The 25,898-nt window shown below is 37.1% G+C and overlaps 1 protein-coding gene across 4 annotated transcripts in view; it reads right to left on the bottom strand.

The window, feature by feature from the left end:
- Positions 1 to 25,898, bottom strand: part of RSBN1L (round spermatid basic protein 1 like) — a 71,329-nt gene that overhangs the window by 14,532 nt on the left and 30,899 nt on the right. Inside the window, exons 3-6 of one of the 4 annotated variants that reach the window (XM_021102552.2) lie at positions 20,841 to 21,481; positions 5,749 to 5,886; positions 2,898 to 3,040; positions 403 to 570 (exon numbers count right to left, since the gene is read on the bottom strand). In XM_021102552.2, coding sequence (XP_020958211.2) covers positions 403 to 570; positions 2,898 to 3,040; positions 5,749 to 5,886; positions 20,841 to 21,481 — 1,090 coding nt within the window. Of the gene's footprint in view, positions 1 to 402; positions 571 to 2,897; positions 3,041 to 5,748; positions 5,887 to 15,718; positions 19,178 to 19,269; positions 20,235 to 20,503; positions 21,482 to 25,898 lie in introns of those variants that run through there. The other 3 variants (XM_084977423.1, XM_084977425.1, XR_014816055.1) reach the window with 3 other exon arrangements.

The following is a 25,898-nucleotide window of genomic DNA, read 5'->3' on the forward strand; positions in this document are numbered from 1 at the left end:
TCGCACAATGGGTTAAGGATCTGGTGTTGCTGTGAGCTGTGGTATAGGTAGCAGATGTGGCTCAGATCTGCATTGCTGTGGCTATGGTGTAGGTCAGTGGCTACAGCTCCGATTCGAGCCCTAGCCTGGAAATCTCCGTATGCCTTGGGTGCAGCCCTAAAAAGACAACTGTTTTCAACTCTAATCACTTAGAAAAGGAAACTATTTCAATCAAACCCAAAAGATGAAAACTAGATTCTAGTAAGTGAAAACATTCAGTGCAATTATGCAACTAGGATATCCAAATACAGGAGGAAATGAAACTGTTTCCCCAACAGTGAGAGGAATTACTGAAAAACTTCCCAAGAAAAATTTTAGAAGCCAAGAAAACCTTTCATTAAAATAGCAGTAGTTAATATATACCACTCTCCACAGTGCACAGCCTTTAACACTCCAACAGCAGCTGTAGTTTGTCGTTCAAAACCTTGTCCTATATGATCTGCATGAGCTCTTGTCCTATCTTCAAAGAGCATCTCACGGGGCTCACTAGTTCGAGGTAGGTACTGCAGGTTTTTTATTTCATTGGTAGTTCTGTTAAAAAAAAAATTACAATAAACCAACTATAATGGAAAAAATAAAAATCATTTGAAAATAAAATAAAATGAATGGAAAATACATATATATGTATACACACAAAGTTATACATACACTCACACAAGAGAAAGAGAGAGGCAGGATTATGCATTAAGGCTTAATTGCCTTCAAACATCTGTACTGATGTACTGACAGGTTTAACTTTTTAAAAGGCATTCATATTTACAAAACACCTACTTATATGTCAGGCACCATCTAGGCACTGGATCTAATGAACAAGAAAGACAGTAGTGAGTAAGATAGACAAGTTCCCTACTCTCATGGGAGTTTATATTCTAGTGGGAGAAAGACCAAAAAATAAACGGCAAGAAAACACTAGGCAGTATGTGCTTCCATTAAACATACCTTCTATTTATTGAAGGTAGAAAGAAAACCTCAAGCTCCATCTTGGAGGAGGGACATCTTCCACTGGCCCTCCCCTCCACTTTTCACCTTCTAGAACCCATGTGAATGCATACCTGCTGACTACTTAGCTTCACTCATTGTAGAAACCCTCTCCAATTTTGCTGCATAAAGGGAACCAGGTAAAAAGAATTTCTTTTGAAGTCTCATCTTACTTATATTCCTGTTTGGTTTTTCTGTTGTTTCCAGAGATAAATCAGGATTGCCCCATGTTATTTTCTCATCACATATCGATCTATATACAGTCACTCTTTGTTATCGGTTCTCTAATTTCCCATGCACCGTCTCTATTTTACAGTTTTTGGTGCACTCTTGCCTTACAGTTTTATACAAACTTACAAACACACACATGATGCTATAACATACTTTTTGCTATTTGTGATTAATGTTTTACAGGTATCTGAAAGCTAGATGATGATGTTGCTTTCTGTAGAAAGCTAAGAGACTTTCAAACCCACATGTTTGGTCTTATCACACCATATTCTAATGAATTAATAAGACTTTATATAGTGTTTGGCACAGTGCCTGAGGACAGTTGGTTAGACTATAACGTGATGTGAAATCATCATATATATACCATGATATGTACAAGGCGCAAGCAAATTCCTCAAAGGGCTGGTGAACTCCCTTAAATTACATGTAAAAGTTTGCATATATTTGCATCATTCTGGGGAGAGGCTTTGAAATTCTCAAAATGATTTATAAATCCCAAGTTAAGAATCACTGAGATACACAACAATTTTGCCATTTACTACCAAATTACAAATTAACCTGTAAAAATTTCATTCAAACAGTATTTATTAATTAAGCACCAGGCACCTGTTTAGGTGCTAGAGGCACATTAGTAACAAGCAAAACAGCCCCAGCCTTTATGCAACCTACATTTTACTCAATGACTATTTTTCCCTGTTCTTTTTTTTTTTTTTTTAATTTATAACCAGAGAAATCATCTTTAGGTATCTAAAAAGAGGTTATTATCTCTCCCGGGATCACCCACTCCATTCCCAACAATGTTAAGCTGGTGCACATGTTTCTAAACAGCTCTCTATGCTTATATAAATATCCTCTTAGACATGTTTTTTATTTCTTTTCAAAAAAATATAATCACACTGGACATATGCTCTAAATTTTGCTCTTTTCAAGTGTCATATATATCCTTCCAGCTTAACAGACATTAATTTTATATTATGAAATTAACTATTTCACCATATTCTTCGACAGGAATATAACAAAATATATTCATACATTTCCATTACTGCATATTCAGACCATTTGAAACTTTCTCTCACTATAATAAATGCAACAATTAACATTCTTATATATTTACCTTTAGTGCTTTTAATTCTTGGGACAGATTCCCCAAAATAGGGATCCTGGTTCAACGAGTATGTATACGTTAACCTTTATGAGCTAGATTACTTTAAAGAAATGATTAGAGAAGTTCACCCATCAACCAACAACATATAAGAGCCTGTTTCCTCATGTACTACTACCAGCCTATAATATTATCGCCCTGTTAATAATTCTTGCCAATATTATGGGAAAAAATATTATCTTACAATTTTTTTAATATACAGTTAATATACAATCAACTGCTTAAGGCCTATTTTTCTATTGGGTGTTTTACATTTTTCTTCTCAATCTGGAAAATGCTCTTTGTATATTAACTTTAGTCTATCACATGTTACAGTCTAAAACATGTTACAAATGTTTTAATCTAGTGTATCATAATTCTGAACTTTGTTGTTGATGTCTTTTTTCTTACCCATAGTTTTACCACTGTATTTTTCACTCTTGGCTTAGGAAGGTCTAAACATGTACAATTACCCATCCCTAGCAATAAAAATTTGTATCCAACATACCTTTTCCTTTTGAAAGGTGACTTTGGCATATCAGCCACAGGGATCATTTGTTCTCCTGGGCGTACCCACATGATGGGACCATCATCACTATCTTTTCGACTCTCTAATTTTAGACTAGATAGTGTCCCCCATGGCAGTGTACACTAGAAACAAATAATTACATAGAAATCAATTATTTTCAAAATGTATCTTCAAATATACATCAAAGACTACTGTCCCTTTGACAAACTTTCATATACACATTTGAAATATGTACGTGTTTTAAATAGATTACTATATATTCATACATTTTTCTTCAAAATAGTCTACTTCCAATACACCAAGAAAAAAATTTTTTTTCTTTGCTTTTTAAGGCCATACCTGTGGCGTATGGAAGCTCAAAGGCTAGGGGTCAAATCAAAGCTGCAGCTGCCAGCCTACAGCCACAGCCACAGCCACAGCCACACCCGATCCAAGGCACGTCTGAGACCTATACCACAGCTCACAGCAATGCAAGATCCCTAATTCACTGACTGGGGCCAGGGATTGAATCCACATCCTCATGGACACTAGTCAGGTTTGTTTTCGCTGAGCTACAATGGGAACTCTGAAAATAAATATTCTTATTTATTTTTTTTTTTTTTAACAGCTGTACCTGCAGCATATGGAGGTGCTAGGGGCTTCCCTGGCTAGGAGAAGAATCAGTGCTGGTAGCTGAGGCCTACACCACAGCCATAGCAACACCAGAACTAAGCCGAATCTGACACACTGGATGTATTTTTTTTTTTTTTTTTTTGCCATTTCTTGGGCCGCTCCCGTGGCATATGGAGGTTCCCAGGCTAGGGGTCGAATTGGAGCTGTAGCTGCCAGCCTACGCCAGAGCCACAGCAACGGAGGATCCGAGCCACATCCGCAAACTACACCACAGCTCATGGCACTGCCGGATCGTTAACCCACTGAGAAAGGGCAGGGATGGAACCCACAACCTCATGGTTCCTAGTCGGATTTGTTAACCACTGCGCCACGACGGGAACTCCTGAAAATAAATATTCTTAGATGCCCCCTCACAATCCTGCCTTAGATGATTCACTGTATTCATTATTTGTTATTGTTCCTTCTACCAAATATATAGATCATGGATGATGTTAATATGTTGGCAAGATAAGAAGGTACTTTATTTGAGAATCTATAAAAATGAACAATTGAGTTAAGAAAAGATACCTCAAAAAAAGATACCTCTTGGATTAGTTATAATCAAAATCTAACAAAACAAAAAGGAAAACTAAACCACAACTAAAAATTTTTTTCTGTGTAGTAGCTTCTGGCTAAAAATCATTTAAAGAATGTAAAGTGGTCTTAAAGAAGCTACTGGTCTAAAATCAGGGATTAAAATCTTTGAAAAGAAAAGAGAACGAGACAGAAATGATCAAGGGCTATTGTCCACGGAAATGTAAGAGAATGGTATTTCATTTTTTTTCTTTTTGCACCCCACCCCCATGAGGAAGTTCTGGGGTCAGGGATCAAACCCATGACACAGTAGTGACAACACCAGATCCTTAACCCACTGCTCCACCAGGGATCCAAGAATGGGTATTTAAAAACCAACCAACCAACCAAACAAAAAAAACACCATATGCCCCCTTTTCAGAAATAAATAAATAAACAAATAAGGAACATCAAATTAAATTTCTCCAGAAAGAATGCATTTACCTCATTTGCCTTTAAAATGAAAATCTGAAACAAATATTTAAATGATGGTACTTTGAAAATATTATTCAAAAGAAATGCAACCAAATTCCATATCACCAGTTGGAAGAAGGAGAAAAGGAACAAAAGGTTTTTTTAAAAGGGAAAAAGAAGGAAATTAAAGGGAAATGGAATGGGGTGAAAAAAAGGAAGAAAAAAATATGTATACACACATACAGACTAGAAAATTGAGCAAGCAGAAATGAAAAAAGAAGACATGTTCAACAGATTATGGGGCAAATATTAGCGATAAACTGATCTTGTCACATTTTGACATATGAATTATATATTAAATAACTGACCTAAATACACAGCTCAGAGATTTTTCTAACAATGGATAGCCCCAGCAGCCCATAAGAAGAAACATTTTCTAGAATGCAGAGACTGTTGGGAAAAAAAAGAAAAAGAAAAAGGAATCTGGCTAAAAATCATTTAAAGAATGTAAAGTGGTCTTAAAGCTACATAATTTAAACACCTTATTTTATGGATGAGGAAACTAAACCCCAGAAACTTTAAATGGCTTGTTCTAGCCAGCTAGGATCTCCAAGATTGAAATACACCTTGGAGATATACAATTTCTCAGGCAAGTTTTCCACAAACCCAAACTGCTATTTTTGTCCTAAACACCTTAAGAAGCATCCCTCTTGTATTTCTTAAATCCTTCAGCGCACAGTTTATACAAATCTCATATACCAACACTAGTAAACAAGGGCATTTTTTAAGGAAAACAACTTCCTTTCATAAAGAAGTTTTAAGCAAAATCCTAATTGCCTTTTTCTCTGGATTAGTCATTGTAGCCACTAAATTAGAGAGATTACACTGTCTCAGTTTACCTGGATCTAAGTATCTCAGTTTTGTTTAGGAACCTTTATCCTAAAGTGGCAACTACAGGCAAGTGTTATTTTCTGGTCCACCACTTAGTTTTGCCATTAAAATCAGTACCTGATAAGTCAATGCGCTCACACACTACACAAAAACTACTTTCAGTTTCTCATCTCTTTCTTTCCTTCCTTCCAATCCAAATGAAATTGAATTTTTTATAATTCTGAAACAGCCATGATTTTTATCACCTGTAGCATGAAAGTAATACCTACAACCTAGATTGTCTGATATTATTTTCTCTTACTTTTAAAAATGGTGAATCTTCCAACATGTCAAGGAACTCAGGGAAGTAATCTCCCACTTCTTCATCAACTGCTCCCACCAAGCTGATTTGTCGCATTGGGCCAGCTCTGTAAGTACCGTGAGAATACGTTCTTTTTACCTGAAGGACATGGATTTAATTAAGTTATACATAGGATGATATCATTGCATGTTACGTGAAAATATTAGAACATAATGTTAAGCAAGCAAAACAAAACAAAAAGCCTTTTACAAACAATTTAAAAAAGGCACTAAAAAAAAAAAAAAACAGCTATACAAAATGAAACTATTTTACCTTCCTAGCTATTCTGACACACTGCTTATGAAAATATAGTTGAGATAAAAAGCATAATTTCAGAGAACTATAGTTTCTCCTAAAAAATATATGTTTATTATTTGATCTACAGTGCCACTGAAATTATGTTCAAAAGTTCCAATACCTACATTTTTCTAAATGGTTCATATTTTTTTGTCAGAATTTTCAAAAGGAGACCCTCTGAAAATGTTGCATTTAATCATCACCAGTGATTTGTGTCTAAAAGACCACTAGAAATGATCTTCTCGTCTAGGTCTTAGCCATATTAATTAGGATCCAATTTACTTTTCTATGATTAACTCGGATGAAAAACTACTAGAGACTGAGAACCAGAAGTCCTGGATTCCAAATCTATCTTTGCCATCTTCAAGCCATCTTCAGAAATCACTTAAATTCCTTGAGTCTGTTTTCTTATCTGGAAAGACTTATCTCAGATTGCTTTAAAAAAAAATTATATAAAGCCGCCTGTAGTGTGTACAAGTATCAACCAAAATAAAACAGCCTACACCTCAAGAATCATTGGTACCTAAATTCAAAAGCACATTTAAATCTTGCAAAGAAACCTCATGTACTAACACTAGTAAACAAGGGTATTTTTTAAACAAAACAACCTTCCTATCATAAAGAAATCTTAAGCAAAATCCTAATTACCTTTTTCCCTGGATTAGCCATTGTAGCCACTAAATTAGAGAGATACACTGTCTCAGTTTACCTGGGTCTAAGTATCTCAGTTTTGTTGTTTTTAATTTAAATGGCACCACACCACTTTTAATAAAATGTACTGAATTTAATTTCACTAGAATGTAATGGATAGGAAGTTCTGAATATGAAATTAATATTCTTCTCAAAAGATACTGTTTATTTTTTAAATTATTTATTATTGAATTTTATTATTTTTTAAAATGTTATTGGGGTATAGCTGACTTACAATGTTGCAGGAGTACAGCAAAGTGATTCAGCTACCAGTTCTAATTCATATCTTGAGTTTATTAAAGTATAGTTGATTTACAGTGTTGTGCCAATTTCTGCTATAGAGTATCTCCATTTTAAAACTGCAAGTCCTGTATACCAGGCAAACCCAGATGGATAAGCTTTAATCACATCACAGCTTTTGGACACAGACTCAAAAGTATATTCAGACTAGAAGTTGAATCCCCACAGTTACAGCTGGTACAGATAGTATTATGCATCAAAGTATCTAAGCCCCAACCCACATCTTCCCAAAAACATGAAAATAAAGGTCCTATCATAGTAGAATAATTTGACTAAGACATTGGAGAATATTATTTTTTAGCATAATGAGCAAAATAGTTTAACATTAATTAATTCCTTAATAAGTGATACATCAATTCCTTAATAAATTTATTTACCAGAATTCCAAGCTTAACTTTTCAAAAATTGACACGAACTTACTTCTCAGAACCATAAAGCATTATTCCAGTCCTCAAGTTTTAATAAAAGTCTGTGTCTGCATGTTGTACTCATGGTCTGAGCCATTTTCCTGTCCCCCTTAAGTTCTTAGCACCTCCAATATCGAGAGAACTAAAAGTTAAAATCTGACTCTATAACAATCTTTTAGGCTCTAGATGTCTAGGTATACCAATAGTACCGTAACAGGAAAACTAGTCATCACTACGGATTCCTGTAACAAACTAAAAACTAAAAATATCAATTTGAAATTTAGAAAATATATCAAAATTGACATACATCAATTCTGTTAGGTGACTGAGTTAGTGGTCTCAGTTTTGGATCTGCAAATGATCATATGAGTGTTTGAGAGACCTCATGACCATTCAGTGAAATCAAACACCTTCTATTGTAAAACAGGTGCTTTGAAATATATCATTTGATTTAAACGTCACATTAGAGAGGTAGTATTTCCACTTCATACAAATAAGTAAATTTTCTGTGCCTCAAACTTCCTTATCTTGTTTAAACTTAATCTGTCTAAATCGTTACCAGTTCTAACAAAGCCAGAATCAAATACATCTTTGCCAACCAGTTGGTTCATTCTACGACATCACTATATCGACAATAATCAAATGAATCATTTGGACGGTGACTCAATGATCAACTAAATAATCTGGCCAGGGAGGAATTTCCAGTGAGGGAATCCAAAAATATTCTAAGTACAACTGAATTTATGAGCTCTCGCAAAGAAATGAGTACTTTTAAGGTACTTTTAAAGCAAAAGCCAAATGAATGGATGGTCCACTAGACTTTTTTCTTCTAAGAGTATGTGCAAGAATTAAATTCATGCATACAGAAGATACATCAGTAAATAAAAAATGCTCTTTAATGTGAATGTTAGGAGAGACTTGGGAGTCAGAGACAATCTTCTCTGAGGAAATTTAAGTCTGAAATTATAACAATTTATTTAGTAGGTAAAAACAGGTCATACTATACAAGAAATAATTCACTGCTCAAATAACTGAAATAGATTTTGAAGCTCTACTGAGTGGTTACCATTAAATTCAAATAACTACTTCCATCCTAAAAAAGAAGAAAAACCAAAAACCATACTATAACATTATTTAACTACAGAGAAGGGATAAATACAATTAATAATCAGAAGACGGATCTATTTACTAAAGTTTAACATTCAGCTCTCAGAGTAAAATGTCTGTGTTTAAATGTTAAGTAAAAACATGTATTATTTAGTACCAGAAAAAATGGGTAAAACTTCTTTGGTGGTAATATTAAAGATAAATGATATATTTATCTTATTACTTAAGTACTTTGATAACTTTCATTTAACCAGATGTTATCTTAGGTTGGAATGATCATTTCATTGATTGAAGAGAATATTATTGACCTAGTCTTTTTTCAAATTATATCTTTACATTAATTCCCAAGTTTACAAACATTGTTCTTTGTTTAAGAGTAAAATAAATGAAACACGATCTAAACAGACTCACAGACTTGAGAAACTTATAATTACCAAGGGGACATGTGGGGGGGCGGGTGGATTCGGGATTTGGGACTGGCATATGCACACTGAGGTATATGGAATGATTGGCCAACAGGGACCTGCTGTATAGCACAAAGAACTCTACCTAGTATTCTGTGATAATCTTGGGGGGAAAGAATATGAAAGAAAATGAATATGTACATATACAACTGAATCACTTTGTTGTACAGGAGAAATTGTCACAACCTGGTAAATCAACTACACCTCAGTAACTTTTAAAAATGAAAAAAAATAAATTAGTAAAGACTTAAAGAGCAAAAACTTCAACACAAAAGGTTAAATTAAAGCAAATTTGATTTTTCCTCCTCCCCTATTTTGAAGATACCTAAAAAGAAGTTTTATTTTTTGATGACTCTTTTTTTTGTCTTTTTGCCTTTTCTAGGGCCGCTCCCGCGTCATATGGAGGTTCCCAGGCTAGGGGTCTAATCGGAGCTACAGCTGCTGGCCTACAGCACAGCCACAGCAATGCAGGATCCACACCATAGCTCATGACAATACTGGATCCTTAACCCACTGAGCAAGGCCAGGGATCGAACCTGCAACCTCCTGGTTCCTAGTCGGATTCGTTAACCACTGAGCCATGACGGGAACTCCTTGATGACTTTTTTAAGGTTTGTCCTATTAAAATTCATAGATACTTCAAAGGATATTTGGGAGAAACTGAGTTTTAAAGAGAAAAGCAATAAAGTAATAAAGACTACCTGTTGGATTATAATCTTAAGAATGATGTCTGAATCTTCATGGTTCTTGTCGCCTCACAGCAAAATACATACATATGTAAAACTCACACATAATTTGCTAAAATAAAATAATAGTTCTCTCTCCCTTTCACCAAAATACGCTAAAATTGTAAAGTGCATTCTGTTCGTCCACTATTAAAACCACAGATTTATTCCACTAGAAAGTACGGTCTCTCTATAAATAACATACAGTTACCAACCAATTGAGTTTAAAACAAAATAGCAATTTTCATCTAAAACATTCATTCTCCAAGTATTAAAGATAATAATCTCATGACTCAATAGGATGGATATAAATATATTTAAATTTAAAACTAATTTTTTTAAATTAAATTTATCAAAATATTAGCTTGTGAGAAAGTCCCCTTGTTGCACAAGAGGCTAGGGATCTGGCATTGCTGCAGCTGTGGAACCTCCACATGACACAGGTATGGCCAAAAAAAAATTATAAGCTTGTAAAAGTAATTTGAATTTTCAAATACACTGTACTCAGAGTTCACACTGTGGCGCAGTGCAAACGAATCCGACTAGTATCCATGAGGATGCAGGTTCAATCCCTGGCCTTGCTCAGTGAGTCAGGGATCCAGTGTTGCCATGAGCTGTGGTGTAGGTTGCAGAAGCGGCTTGCATCCCAAGTTGCTGTGGTTGTGGCGTAGGCCGGCAGCTGTAGCTCCGATTCAACCCCTAGCCTGGGAACTTTCACATGCCACAGGTGCGGCCCTAAAAAGCAAAAAAAATAAATAAATAAAATACACTGTAGTCATTAAAAAATGGGAAGAGCTGAATAGATATTTTTCCAAAGAAGACATATAGATGGCCAAAAGGCACATGAAGATGCTCAACATCACTAAATATGAGGGAAATGCAAATCAAAACCACATAAGATATCACCTCGCAGTTTTCAAAATGACTATCATCAAAAAGATCATAAACAACAAATGTTGAAGAGGATAAGGAGAAAAAAGGAACCTTACTACACTGTTGGTAGGAATGTAAATGTGTATATCTACTATGGAGAAGGTTCCTCAAAAAACTAAAAATAGAACATATGATCCAGTAACTTCACTCCTGGGGATATAGCTAGAGAAAATGAAAACACTAATTCAAAGAGATAAATGCATCCCAATGTTCACAGTGTAACAGAGGCAGGGCAGGCATGCAGCTATTAGTGCACAGGTGGTTAGTTTGAGACCATTAGCGCATGACTATTAACACAGGACCATTAGAGGTCCTGCTCTGCCAACAGTGGTCCTCTCAGCAGAGTGTGGTAAGAAGCAAATCCTGGTTTTCTCCCTGGTGCCCTCCAGAAAATCCGGCTAGTGGGTGGCTGCAACGAACGCTCTGGAGCTCTGCGGGACACACCTTCAGCTTCTCCCTGGGCCCTCAGCTCACCCAGGCTCCATCTTTGAGACTTAATGGTGGCAGCAATCTCCTTGGGTTTGCAGTCTGCAGGACCAGGCCACTGTTTGCTTGGCGTAAGGAGTCTAAGGGCTGGCTGAGTCCTGGCTGTCTTGCTCCCTCAGTGTTGACAGCTGGGCAGGGTCTGAGGACCTGGCCTGGAGGGAGTTACCAGCTGAAATCTGCCTGCCTGGGCACTGGTGGAAGGATCCAGACCAGGCGATGGACGAATGTCCCCAGGCAGCATGACCAGCCCATGCCCTGGTCCCCCTCATCCTAGCTGTGGCCTACACCCTGGAGGGCAAAAATTGATGCTCTGGACCTTGAACAAGTAAGATGAGAGCAATGATGTCACTTTGCTTACAGAATTTCTTAAGTATTCAAAGTCACAAGGAGACATGGGGACAAAATTTAATGCCTCCTTTCCCTTACTTATTACAGCTTTAGATTAAAAAGTTGCAGATCAGAAAATATTTGTTTTGATGAAGGTCTGCAGAACACTGTGACCTGACCTGAACTGTGTGGACAGCTACAAGAATAAAGGATCTCACACTAACAACTAACCCCACCCCTCCCACACCTTTCCTATGGAAGGGCTTTGCTAAAAGCCTTCAAGGAGTTTGAATTTTTAAGTCATGAGCTACCTGTCTCCTTTCATGGCTCTATAATAAACCTTTCCCTGCTGTAAACTCCAACATTTTGGTATTGTTTGGCCTCATTGTGCATTGAGCACACAGACTTGCATTCAGTAACAATACTAGCATTATTTCCAAGAGTCAAGATATGGAAGCAATACAGGCATTCAACTATTGGTGAATGGATAACAAAGATGTGGTATATATAAAATGGAATACTACTCAGCCATTAAAAAATAATGAAATTTTGCTATTTGCAACAATGTGGGTGGACCTGGAGAGTATCACGCTAAGTGAAATAAGTCAGACAGATAAATGCTGTATGTTATCACTTACATCTGCAATCTAAAAAATAAAACTAATGAATATAACAAAAAAGAAACCGACTCAGAGGTATAGAAAACAAATTGGTGGTTACCCCTGGGGAGAAGGGAGGGTAAAGGGGCAAGACAGGGGCAGGGAGTTAGGAAGTACAAATTTTTGGGGTTCCTCTTGTGGCATGAAACGAATCTGACTGGGAACCATGGGGTTGTGAGTTCGATCCCTGGCCTTGTTCAGTGGGTTAAGGGTCTGGCGTTGCCGTTGAGCTGTGGTGTAGGCCAGCAGATATAGCTTTGATTAGACCCCTAGCCTGGGACCCTCCATATGCTGTGGGTACAGCCCTAAAAAGTAAAAAAAAAAAAAAAAAAAAAAAAAAAAATACAAACTCTTATGTATAAATAAGCTACAATGTATATTACATAGCATGGGGATAGTGCCAATATTTTATAATAACTTTAAATGGAGTAAAACCTATAAAAATTTTGAAGCAATTATGTTGTACACTTGAAACTAATTTAATATTGTAAATCAATTATACCCCAATTAAAATAAATAAAACACACTGTAACTTTTAATTACATACCATTTAATACAACACTTTAGATTAATAACCTAATTTTTCAAACATATACTAAATCAGTTTGAGCCATTAATGTATTGTTTCAAACACAGAAAATTACATATATCAAATTCAAAAAGCATGTACCACTTAATGAAATATATAGATAACACTTAAGTTACTTTAAAAAATAAGACTATAATCCACACACTATTCACAAAAAACAGGAAATAGTACTCCTTGACTGATGTGACACCTATGATACTGCAATATCATAAAGCAAATACCCAGTTTCCTCTATTACATATAACAAAAATAAACCTAGGGGAGTTCCTGTGGTGGTGCAGCAGAAATGAATATGACTAGGAACCATGAAGTTGTGAGCTCGATTCCTGGCCTCGCTCATTGGGTTAAGGATCTAGCATTGCCATAAGCTACGGGGTAGGTTACAGACACGGCTTGGATCTGGTGTTGCTGTGGCTGTGGCATAGGCCGGCTCCAGCTCCAATGAGACCCCTAGCCTGGGAACCTCCATGTGCCACAGGTATGGCCCTCAAAAAGACAAAAGACAAAAAAAAAAAAAAATCTAGTAGGAGTTGCTATCATGGCTCAGTGGAAACAATTATGACTAGCATCCAAGAGGAAGCAGGTTCGATCCCTAACCTCGATCAGTGGGTTAAGGACCTGGCATTGACACGAACTGTGGTTAGGTCACAGATGCGGCTTGGATCTTATGTTGCTGTGGCTGTGGTGTAGGCTGGCGGCTACAGCTCCGATTTGACCCCTAGCCTGGGAACTTCCATGTGCCATGGGTGCAACCCTAAAAAAACAAAACACAAGTCTACAATCATAAGGAAATAAACCTGAATTCTCTAAAAATAATCTATCCAACAATTACAATTCACGGGCAGTGGAATGGGAGGAGAAACAGGTAAGCTCTGAAAGAATCTCTAAGTAGCCAAAATAAATGTCACAAAAGACATGACTCAGAGAAGTATACTCTTATTTACATGCATGTTTCTATATTAGGTATAATTCTAACTAACCTCTAAAATCATACAGGATAAGAAACCACAAATTTAGAAGAGGAAGGAGGTCAAGGGTAAAAGCAAAGCTGCAACTCCCCTAGGTCATCAGTATTGTATCATCATAATGACAAACCTAAACTGAAATGCCAGTGTCAATAACAATATCTCACAAATTTTGGTTAATGGGAAATGAACTGCTTAATTAGATTATGTTTAAACTAAAACTTTTTTCATTAGTCCTCATGTAATCTTAAAAAAGAAAAAGGAGTTCCCACTGTGGCACAGTGGGTTAAGAATCCAATTGCAGTGTCTCAGGTTGCTGTTAAGGTGCAGTTTGATCCCTGGCCTGGCACACTGGGTGAAAGGATCCAGTGTTGCAGAAGCTGCTGTCCCGGGCCTGGGAACTTCCACAGGCCACATGTAGCCATAAAACAAATAAACAAACAAACAAACAAAAAAACATGATTCTGAGGTCAGCTTGCTACAGAGAAAAATGGAGTCTGACAGGAAATACATCTGCCAAAAATAAATCGGTAGGACTCAATACTGCTTTTTCTTATTTTATTTATAAAAATTGGTGCAACAAGAGAAGTAAAGGACACAAGTAATTCAAAAGACCATGAGGACTGACTCACTTGAAACAATGCTGTTTCCCAAAATGTTCCCTGATTATGTCAGTCCCTGAGGAGAGGATTCTACAGTCTAGTAAGTTTGGAAATGGAAAACTCTTCTTCGTGTATGGGAGGTTCACTATACACACTGACTATTAAAGGTTCTGAAGAGTCTCACAGTAAATAAACAAAACTTATTTGGCCTCTCATTAGACAAACTATTTTGACTTCAAAACCCATTTTTCTTGGGAGTTACTGCTGTAGCACAGTGAGTTAAGGATCCAGTGTTGCTGCAGCTGTTGCACAGGTCATAATTCTGGCTTGGATTCAATCCCTGGCCCAGGAACTTCCATATTCTGTGAGTGCAGCCGAAAAAAGAAAAAACAAAAGAACAATAACGAAAAACCCTGTTTTTATTTCCTTTTTTTTTTTTTTTTTTTGCTTTTTAGGGCCACGCCCACGGCATATAAATTCCCAGATTAGGGGTCTAATCGGAGCTGTAACTGCTTGCCTACAACACAGCCACAGCAATGCCAAATCCAAGCTGCATCTGCAACACACACCAGAGGCTCAAGGCAACACTGGACCCTTAACCCACTGAGGGAGGCCAGGGATCAAACCCACATCCTCATGGATACTAGTCAGATTTGCTTCTGCTGCACCAAAATGGGAACTCTGCTTCTCAATTTTTTTGTTTCTGTTTTCCTTTTTTACCTGTTTTCTTTTAGTATACCGATCAATATCCCAGTATACTAAAAATTCTACAATTTTTTAGAGTATATAATAGTTATCCATAATAAATATAGAAGATATTATAGATTATTCTAGCCAGTTATCATCAATCTGAAGAAAATACAAAAATAGGATAGTTATTACAATGAAAAATTTAGGGGGTGAGGACAGAAAAGGCTACTGGTTCAATTCTGGTGGGGTTTTTGGGGGGATGGGGAGAAGAAGGAAGGAAGTCTGATTTTAAAAAACAAGACCAAATTTGATTGTGATGATCATCATACAACTACAGATGTGATAAATTCATTAATAAAAAATATATATATAAATAAATAAATAATAAACAAGACCAGCTCACCATGTTCCTGAGGCAATCTAAACAGCTAACAAAAATAAATGCGCCACAAGGGGGAGCCATTCCCCATCACATCTGACATTCTTTCAAATCAAAATACAAGTATTAACATCGAATCAATATTTCAAAAATATCCATATACTAAAATAAGTATAAAATTATTATTGTTCATTTAAAAATTATTACAATAAAGGAAAAATTCTCCTTTCTCAATTGGAACATCTGGTACCTGCCATCATATTTTTTATAGATCAGATCAAAAGCAGTCAAGGAGAATATGACAAGCATAATTGGCCAAAAAGAAAATTTATTGCAAAGGCAGGCAATGGTCAAGGATGGCATGTCAAATCATCTTTATTGACCCAGCACAGTGAACGACCCCAGAATGAATTCGATGAATGTTAGTTTTCTCCTCTTACTCTGCAGAAAGTCAGATTTAATAATTGTTTCACTAATAAAATATTAGCCATTTAATTAGGAGTTAACACTTGACATAAGTTATATGATACAAACAACTTAGAACCAGGCTAAAATATAAACAATATTTAGAATTTAGGGGAAGGGAAAGGGTGATTAGAAGATAACTGCCCCAGTTTTCATATTCTCACAGTACTTGCCACAGGGTTTAGAGGGCATGCTGATTAAATACTGGATGACAAGACAGAAACCTCAATTATTCCTTGACAGATAAAACTCCTGTCTTACTTATCTTTTTGTTTTTTTTTTTTTTACCATCAAAGACAAGGAGAACAATAAATACAAATGATTATTTGAACAAAATAGGGCTGGGAGAAAAAAGACAGATGTGGATGATTGCAAATGGTTAAAAATTCTTCCCAAGCATGTAAGCATGTAAGCTCACTTCTGAACTTCCTATCATGAAGAAGTGAATCTGGGTTTAGCCTCCAGATTCCCTTTGGGCAACAGGACATTAGCAAACACAGAAGAGGAGGCTTGCCCTTTTTCTGCTCTATAAACCTTGCAACTACCACCATGTATACAAGCCCACACTAACCTGCTAGATGATGAGAAAAATGTGAACATCATCCCAGCTGACACTACACTAACCAAGCTGAAGACTGTCCAAGGGGGTTCAATAAATTGTGAGAAACAATGTTAAGCCACTTAGTTTTGAGAGTTTTTGTTTGTTCACTGCAGAAAAATAACTAACATAGATACAAAATTTTTCTATTCTCAGACTGAATTTTATCATAGAGTTTGACTGATAATATATTACTAACCTCAGAGAAACAGCATCAGAAAAATGACATGACCTACTAAAACAATATATAATTTCACTATGTCTTCAAATTTTTCAGGCAATCTACAAGGATACAGATGAAAAAGTAAAACAGAATTCTATAAGTAAAAAGAATTCCAAAACCGAAGAGCAAAGATCAGGATGCCTTGATCCTTTTGTATGTGCCAAGTGTGTGCATGTATTTATAAACATATATACACATGCATGCACACACACAGACACACACAGATCTCTAACATGTTTCAAGGATAAAGGCTAAAGAGATGCAAAAATGAGTATTTGTGAAAACTACAGAGTAATATCTACAGAGTAACTACAGAGATAAACATTATCACCATAAAGATCACAGAAATAGATACATCTTACCTATACTGTCATCTCTTAAGTTTCTACAGAATTTAGGACAAATTATTTTGGCTGGTTTAATTTAATTAAGAGAAAAAAAAAACTAGTCTGAAGAAAAAAACTTCCTCAGTCTCCTAAGCTCTTATAAAACAAAGCAAAATAAGAATCCATATTGGGGAAACAGTAAATGAGCAGTTCAGGGAAGCCTTTCACTATATATCCCCCCTCGCGCCACCAAAATGGCTGAATCCGGAGTATATTGGAGTAGAGGCATATGGACCTTGCACAGGCAGCTTCCTGCCATTGAGTCTAAAGCTAAGAAAGTAAAGGTGGTCCTTGTAGGTGACAGATCACATAGACATGGGGCCAGAGCCACAGCTGGTAACAAAAACAGATGCACTTGCCTAGAATATCCCCTGTGCAATAAGTATTATCCAAGAGACATAATGATAATGGCCACCAGGGCAGGTAGTTCTTCAAAGACCTGCAACCTACAACCCAGCCATACAGTGGCACAATTAACAAGTCCTAGCAACTTGTTTATTAAAAGGAGTGTGGTTTTCATATTGCATATATTACGTCAAGACGAAAATTCTTACCACTTAATAAAAAATTAGTAATTTCTAAATTTAAAAGCTATTTGAAAAGCAAATATAAGTACTGTGACATTTAAAAGATTACTGAAATAACCTGCATTAGTATGGCAGCTAGAAAGCTTATGATATCGTGGAAACAAATGACACTGGAAGTCAAGAGGCCTAACATAAAACCTATCACTTGGCAGATATATAATAAATGACAAACAAATGAATGATCTAATACCAAAGGACTGTTGGGCAAGTTATTTCTTCTCTCACTGTATCTCTCTCTTTATTGCTAAAATTAAATTGTAATGAAGATTAAATGAGTTATGACATATAAAGTGCTTAGAACGGTTCTTGGCAGAGCAGTACTCAATAGTAGACACTATTACTAGATGCCAGTCTAAGATCTACCATTAAGAACAGGCATAAGCTCAGACAAGTTACTAAGCATTCCGAAATTCCATAAAATGACAGGGCTAGTAACAGATGCTCTACAGCTCCCTTTCAGCTCTAAAAAATATTTAAATTCTGATTCTCAAACATGTTACATTAGGGAATAAGTACCCCCCCCACATTAAAACTTTAAATACTATCATATTTTCCAGATTACAGTATATTAAAGAACATACACCAAACATAGTGTGGGATGGGGGGTTGGTGTGTGTGAATGTGACTGGACGTACACACTATCATTTAAGGTGGAGACTATAACCTGAGCACATAGCAAAAAAGAAATATGAAGTTCCTATTATGGCTCAGTGAGTTAAGAACCCAATTAGTATCCATGAGGATGTGGGTTTGAACCCTGGCCACACTCAGGGGGTTAAGGATCTAGTGCTGCCACAAGCTATTGTATAGGTTGAAGATGCAGCTTGGATCTGGCATTGCTGTAGCTGTGGCGCAGGCCAGCAACCACCCCTAGCCTGGGAATATCCATATATCACTGGTGCAGCCCTAAAAGACAAAAAGCATTCTGTATACAATATATATATTATACATATGATATATATTATATATATGATACATATATTTAAAAATATATATATAAATGTGTGTGTGTATATACACACACACAGTCAGAATAAGGAAGATTAAGGAGATTTTCTACTCCTGGCACTAGTGCCAACCTTAAAACAATAAGCTACTTATATCTATTTTTGTTTGCTTAAGTTGAGAAAGGCTGGGATAGATGATCATTAAGACCCTCTTGAGTTAAGGATCCAGTGTTGTCACTGCTGTGGTTCTGGATACAGCTGTGGTCTGCATTCAGCTGGGAACTTGTTGCATGTCACAGGTGCAGCCAAAACAAAAAAAAGATTTCTCTGAAACTTTTTTTACTTTTTTCTTCTTTCCAAACTAGAATGGTATCAATTAAGTAATAATTTTACTTAGAATACCAGAATCTTTAGTACAATAAATGTGAAACTTGGCTAATCCTGAAAATTGGCCTAAGCAGTCTCTGATCTAAGAACGCGATGGCCTTTATTTAGATGGGCCTACATTAACTTCCAAGAACCAGAGGACTGGATTCTGCCTCTTCTTTCTAAGATGATGTTATTCTACAACATGGAAAAGGGTAGGAAAAGGATATTAGCTCAATATTTGAACTAATACGCTATTTTTCTCAAATAATCACACATTTAACTGATGATTCCTTTGTACCACAATATACTTTAATAGTCAACATTTATTCAGCACAGTTCTATATGATAAGTGCAATGCTAATAAGCACTTTAAAGACATTACTACACAAAGCAAGACAATTTTTTTTTCTTTTTTTTCAGCTGCACCTGAGGCACATGGAAATTCCTGGGCCAGGGATCGAACCTGCTCCTCAGCAGTAGCCCAAGCCACTGCAAAGACAACAACAGATCCTTCACCTGCTGTCCCACAGCAGGAACGCCAAGAAGACAACTTTAAGTAATGTTCAGGTAAGAGAACTATTGTACAAATTGGAAAATACGTAGCTAAATTCATTGCATTTCCAAAATAAATCCAAGAAAAAAGGACATCAGAATCTTATTGCACTAAATATCTTAAGAAAAATGAGGAAATAGAAGCTGAAATTTAAAATTTAGTGTTCAGTAGTTCCCGTTGTGGCTCCCGTTGTGGCTCAGCAGTACAAACCCGACTAGTATCCATGAGGATGTGGGTTCAATCCCTGGCCTTGCTCAGTGGGTTAAGTATCCCACATTGCTGTGAGCTGTAGTGTAGGTCACAGACACGGCTTAGATCCTGTGTTGCTGCAGCTGTGGCACAGGGTGGCAGATGCAGCTCTGATTCGACCCCTAGCCTGGGAACTTCATATGCCACACCTGAGGCCCTAAAAAACAAAACCAAAAAAATGAAATAAAAATAAATTAAATTTAGTTTTCATATTAAGAAAGTTATTTATTTTAAAAAGAAAGAAGGGAGTTCCCGTCGTGGCGCAGTGGTTAACGAATCTGACTAGGAACCATGAGGTTGCGGGTTCGGTCCCTGCCCTTGCTCAGTGGGTTAACGATCCGGCGTTGCCGTGAGCTGTGGTGTAGGTTGCAGATGCGGCTCAGATCCCGCATTGCTGTGGCTGTGGCTATGGCTTAGGCCAATGGCTACACCTTTGATTCGACCCCTAGCCTGGGAACCTCCATATGCCGTGGGAGCGGCCCAAGAAATAGCAAAAAAAGACCAAAAAATAAATAAATAAAATAAAAAGAAAGAAAAAAGGAAAGAAAAAAGAAAAAGGAGATACCACTGTCGCATGGTGGGTTAAGAATCCGACTGCAGAAGCTCGGTCACTGCAGAGGTGTGGGATTGGTCCCCGGCATGGTGCAATGGGTTAAAGGATTCAGCATTGCTATAGCTATGGCATAGGTCATAGCTGTGGCTCAGATTCAGTCCCTGGCCTGGGAACTTCCATATGCCAAGGGTGCAATCATATTAAAAAATAAATAAATAAATAATTTATTGGAGTTCCCATGTGGCTCAGTGGATTAAGGATCCATCACTGACACCACAGTGGCTCATGCCATTGCTGTGGCACTGGGTTCAATCCCTGCTCCAGAAACTTCCACATGCCACAGGTACCACCAAAAAATAAAGAAAAATAATTTATTCTTAATATTCCTAAGATGTTTCATTACATTCTTACCTTTTAATTTCAAACCTACAGCAAAATGAGAAACAACAGAAACTTGTCTAAAACATACAAAGTTTTAAAAAAGAAAACTAAAAACCTCTTACCTGAGCATGAAAATTAGACATAGTCGTTGTCTCTATATCTTTCTTTCCCAAAATCTCCATTTTCACTGGTGAATTGGGAAAATTAAATGAAAAGTAGTCTAAAAAATCAGGTAAATAAGTAGCTGCCCCATGAACAATCCCCATTACATAGAAAGCTGCCGAGTTCTCATTTTCACTGAATACCAGACCCACAAACTCCTCTGCAAATCTCTCCATCTCCACAGGAGACAGGTGGGAGAGTTCATTACTGTAGGCGTGGATAACCGATGCACCTCCATTAGGCTGGTGCTCAATATGAATGAGCTGTTTGAATTCCAAAGTGTCCAACTTTCTGAGGTTGTTCTGAACCCGTGGCTCCTTGAATGAGACAAATGGAAACTCACTGTTCTCTGGAATTTTGGAATCATAGTTCTTGGTATCCAAATTCTTTCCACTGTAATCCCTTATGTTATCATTTAGGATGCCTTTGGCTTCTTGATCTTCAACATCAGATAGCAATCCTGAGCAGATGGTTTGAATAGATTTGCTATACATTTTTGGACGCTTCCGTTTTTCATTCTCTTTGTGTTTCTTTTTCTTTTTCTTCTTTACTTTCTTAATTTGTAAGTCTTCTACATTTGTTTTTGGTTTCTCCTTCCCACCTGTTGGGAAAAATTTTTTTTGAAACTCCATATTTTAGTTTCTTTAAAAACATGCTCTAGGAATTGTTTTATAATAAATAAGCAAAATTTATTCTGAATGAGGTTTATATTTGGCGCTTGTTTTACACAGTATTAATCATAATTCAGTCAGGTTGTTTCCCTTCCTCCACAAACACAGGCATACACATACACACAGAAAGGCTTAAGATAAAGTTACACTATAGTGTGTGGTACCATTCTGACATGTAGCAGATGCTCAATCAGTGTCTACTCAAGTAATGAATGAATGTTTTAGAAAGTATAATCTTCAAATTTTAAATGTAGAAAATCAGAAATGGAAAGGTGTAAGAAAGTCAATATGAACAATGGGTGCCCTACAGATATTCCCATTTGATACATATCATTTTTACTTTAAGTTATAAAAATTGCACATAGATGTCAAGATTTATAAATCATAAAAGGAGAAAAATACTTGCATAGTATACTAGCAATAAACATAGCAATTCATTACCTTTTTACTATATCTCTTCCTTGGTAAACCACTCACTCTTTCATAAAAAATGGGAAATTTTAGGCCTACTAGAGTCCACAAAGTTCCCAATGAAGACTCAACAAGGTATCATAAGAGATTACAAAATTAGAATCATTTCTCATGTCCTAAGCACAAATGATATCCATGTACATGTAAAGAGAGGAATAAAAAATAAAAGAAAAAGGCATGGATCATAATAAGCTTACATATTAATGAGCTTCTGTAACCAAAGGCAAGTAAACTCTGGGCTCAGAAATTTCTAACTCCAAAGAATAAAAGATTAATCCACAGAGGCTATACAATTTAAGTATACATATATAAACACAATATTATCACAGTTTCTTTCTTTCTTTCTTTCTTTCTTTCCTTCCTTCCTTCCTTTTTTGCTATTTTAGGGCCGCACCCACAGCATATGAAGGTTCCCAGGCTAGGGGTCGAATCAAAGGTGTAGCCATTGGCCTAAGCCATAGCCACAGCCACAGCAATGCGGGATCTGAGCCGTGTCTACAACCTACACCACAGCTTACGCAACACCAGATCCTTAACCCACTGAGCAAGGCCAGGGATTGAACCCATGTCCCTACGAATTCTAGTAGGGTTTGTTAACTGCTCAGCCACAAAGGGAACTCCCCTACAGTATATTTATTCCTATACATAAGAAAAACAAAAAAGAGTAAATATCCTCTCAAGAAAATATTATGCTTCCTAAGATAACATAAAAAAAGTCATTCATTGTTGAGAAAAGAAGACATTCATTGTTTCCACCTCTTACTTCACCTTTATAGATGACCTGTCATGAATTAAATATTCTCAACCTACTTCTTTATCTAAATTTTTCCATTTTCACATATCTCTTTTATTCTTCTCTGCCTCTGGTGAATATGACCTGCCTACTTTTCAGAAATAAGTCCCACCCATCAACTCCAAAATCCTTGCTTTTAAAGTTCTCTCTCCTCTTCTTTTGACCATCAAATCTCTCCTCAAGAACCACTATGCCCAGTGCCTTTCCTTTATTACCTGACTTATTATTTTTTTTTTTTAAAGGCCGCACCACCCATGGCATATGGAAGTCCCCAGGCTAGGGGCTGAATCGAGCTACAGCTGCTGGCCTACATATAGCCATAGCAACACCAGATTCAAGTTGTGTCTGCGACCTACACCAATGCTCATGGCAATGCTGCATCCTTAATCCACTGAGTGAGGCCAGGGATCAAACCAGAATCCTCAATGGATACTAGTCAGGTTTGTTTCCACTGAGCCACAATGGGAACTCCAACCTGAACACTCTTATCCCTTAAATTCTGGGTCTGTTTCCAGTCTACTCAAATTTACTTTTACTTTTTACCTTTTTCTACTTTTCCCAGAATGTTCAAATATCAAATCCAATGATATTCTCTCAAATTGCTGCTCCTGATCTCTCCAAGGTTTGACATAATTACCCAGCTCACCCATGATTATTTTTTTTACTTCCATGACACTATTGCCCTAATTTTTGGACTGGAAGCCTCATGATTCTCTCTCATCCTTAATGCTGAAGCCATAATAACCTTTCCATAAGTTTTATATACTGTTTGATCATGTTCATCCCTTGATTCAACTGATTTCAAAGCTTCTCAATGACTCTCAAATAAAATACAACCTCTTCAGTCTGGAATCCAGAGTCAATGCCTTCAAGTACCTCATGCTCTAGTGAATCTGCAATTCTTACAATTTCTTAGGAAACACACCTAGCCTTACTTTATCCTTCTACTACTGGCAAAGGTATTTCCTTTCCCTTAAATATCCTTATCCTGCCCGGTACTTACTACTGAACCCTTTCCTAGATGGTTTGCCAAAATAAGCAGTTTCATTTGAATGGAAATATAAGCTTGATATCATATTACATTTACACCTAACATTAAAAAAAAAGTTAAAATAGGAGTTCCCACTGTAGCACAGTGGATTAAGGGGCCAGCGTGGCCACAGCTGTGGCTCAGATTCAATCGCTAGCCCAGGATCTTCCATATGCCATGGGGGTGGCCAAAAAAGAAAAATAAGTTAAAATAGAAAATATCCAGTTATTAGACTACATATTACTTTAAAATAAGTATGAAAGTATTTCTTAGTCACAAGGATGGATGAAAATAGTACTAGTTATAAAAGAAAATGCAAACCAGTAAGAAATCAGTCAAGTGATTCTTATACTGAGCATCAAGAAATTAAACATCCTTGATACACTACTCTATAAATAATCAGATGATCAGAGGGTTAAGAACCTGACTGGTATCCATGAGGATGCAGGTTTGATCCCTGGCGTCACTCAGTTTAAGGATCCTGTGCTGCCACAAGCTGCAGCATAGGTTGCAGATACAGCTTGGATGTGGCATTGCAGTGGCTGTGACTATAGCCAGCAGCTACACTCCAATTTGACCTCTAGCCTGGGAACTTCCATTTGCCACAGGAGCAGCCCTAAAAAGAAAATTAAATGAATGAATGAATGAATGAATGGATAAAAAAATAAAAACATAACTAAATATTAAGGTGAGCACAATGTCCAGAAAAGAGTTAACATAAGTGGCCTGAGACTGTCCTTAGAAAGCCCTGAGTGCAAAGCTGGCCCTTGGCTGGCATCTGAGAACTTGTATTTCGGGAAGGTTACTACCATTCTCTGATAAGAGTGGCTCACTGCACCTAAACTAGGAGTCTGGGATTTTCCTACACACTAGACAGGGGGTACCTTAATGTGACCAGCCCCCAAAAGAAACCCTGACTACTGTGTCTCTAATGAGGTTTCCTGGTAGAAAACATTTCATGTATGTTGTCATGATTAACTACTGGAAGAATTAAGTGCATCCTGTTTGACTCCACTAGGACAGGACTCCTGGAAGCTTGCGCCTGATTTCTGGAATCGTCGTATATGCCTTTTCTCCTTACTGATTTTACTTTGTATCCTCTACTATAACAAATCATAGCCATGAGTACAAATTTATGCCAAGGCCTGTAAGTCCTCCTAGCAAATCACCAAACCTGGGGGTAGCCTTGGGGCATTCTTGGAGTTCCTGTTGTGGTACATCGGAAATGAATCCGACTAGGAACCATGAGGTTTTGGGTTCGATCTCTGGGCTTGCTCAGTGGGTTAAGGATCCGGCGTTGCCGTGAGCTGTGGTGTAGGTTGCAGACTTGGCTTGGATCCTGTGGGACTGTGGCTGTGGTTGTGGCCAGCAACTGTAGCTCCAATTCAACCCCTAGCCTGGGAGCCTCCATACGCCTGCTGTGGGTACAGCCCTAAAAAGAAAAAAAAAAAAAAAAAAAGCATTCTTTACATTTAAACCAAATCAAGGCATCAGCCTTCACTAGACATATTTTTTTTTTTTTTTTTTGTCTTTTTGTCTTTTGTTGTTGTTGTTGTTGCTATTTCTTGGGCCGCTCCCGCGGCATATGGAGGTTCCCAGGCTAGGGGTTGAATCGGAGCTGTAGCCACCGGCCTACGCCAGAGCCACAGCAACGCGGGATCCGAGCCTCGTCTGCAACCTACACCACAGCTCACGGCAACGCCGGATCGTTAACCCACTGAGCAAGGGCAGGGACCAAACCCGCAACCTCATGGTTCCTAGTCGGATTCGTTAACCACTGCGCCACGACGGGAACTCTACTAGACATATTTTTTAAAGTTTAATATAATCTCTCACTCATTTCCTACTTTAGAATGATATATGAAATGCAACAGATACACATGTGGGCATACTTAAGGAAAGAAAACCATTTTGAAAATTAATGTTCTTCTCATACTACAAGATATTTAAAGTACATATTACTCTAATTTCATAATTCTTCAAACAGAGCCCAATAAATCAGAACTGAAGTGATTTTTAAAGGATACTGGTAAATACTCATAACAAAAAATTG

Source organism: Sus scrofa, chromosome 9 (assembly GCF_054392235.1).
Source record: "Sus scrofa isolate SSC_HxYL_T2T_F1_AM1 chromosome 9, Sscrofa_HxYL_maternal_Yorkshire_Landrace_v2.0, whole genome shotgun sequence".
Lineage (NCBI taxonomy): Eukaryota > Metazoa > Chordata > Mammalia > Artiodactyla > Suidae > Sus > Sus scrofa.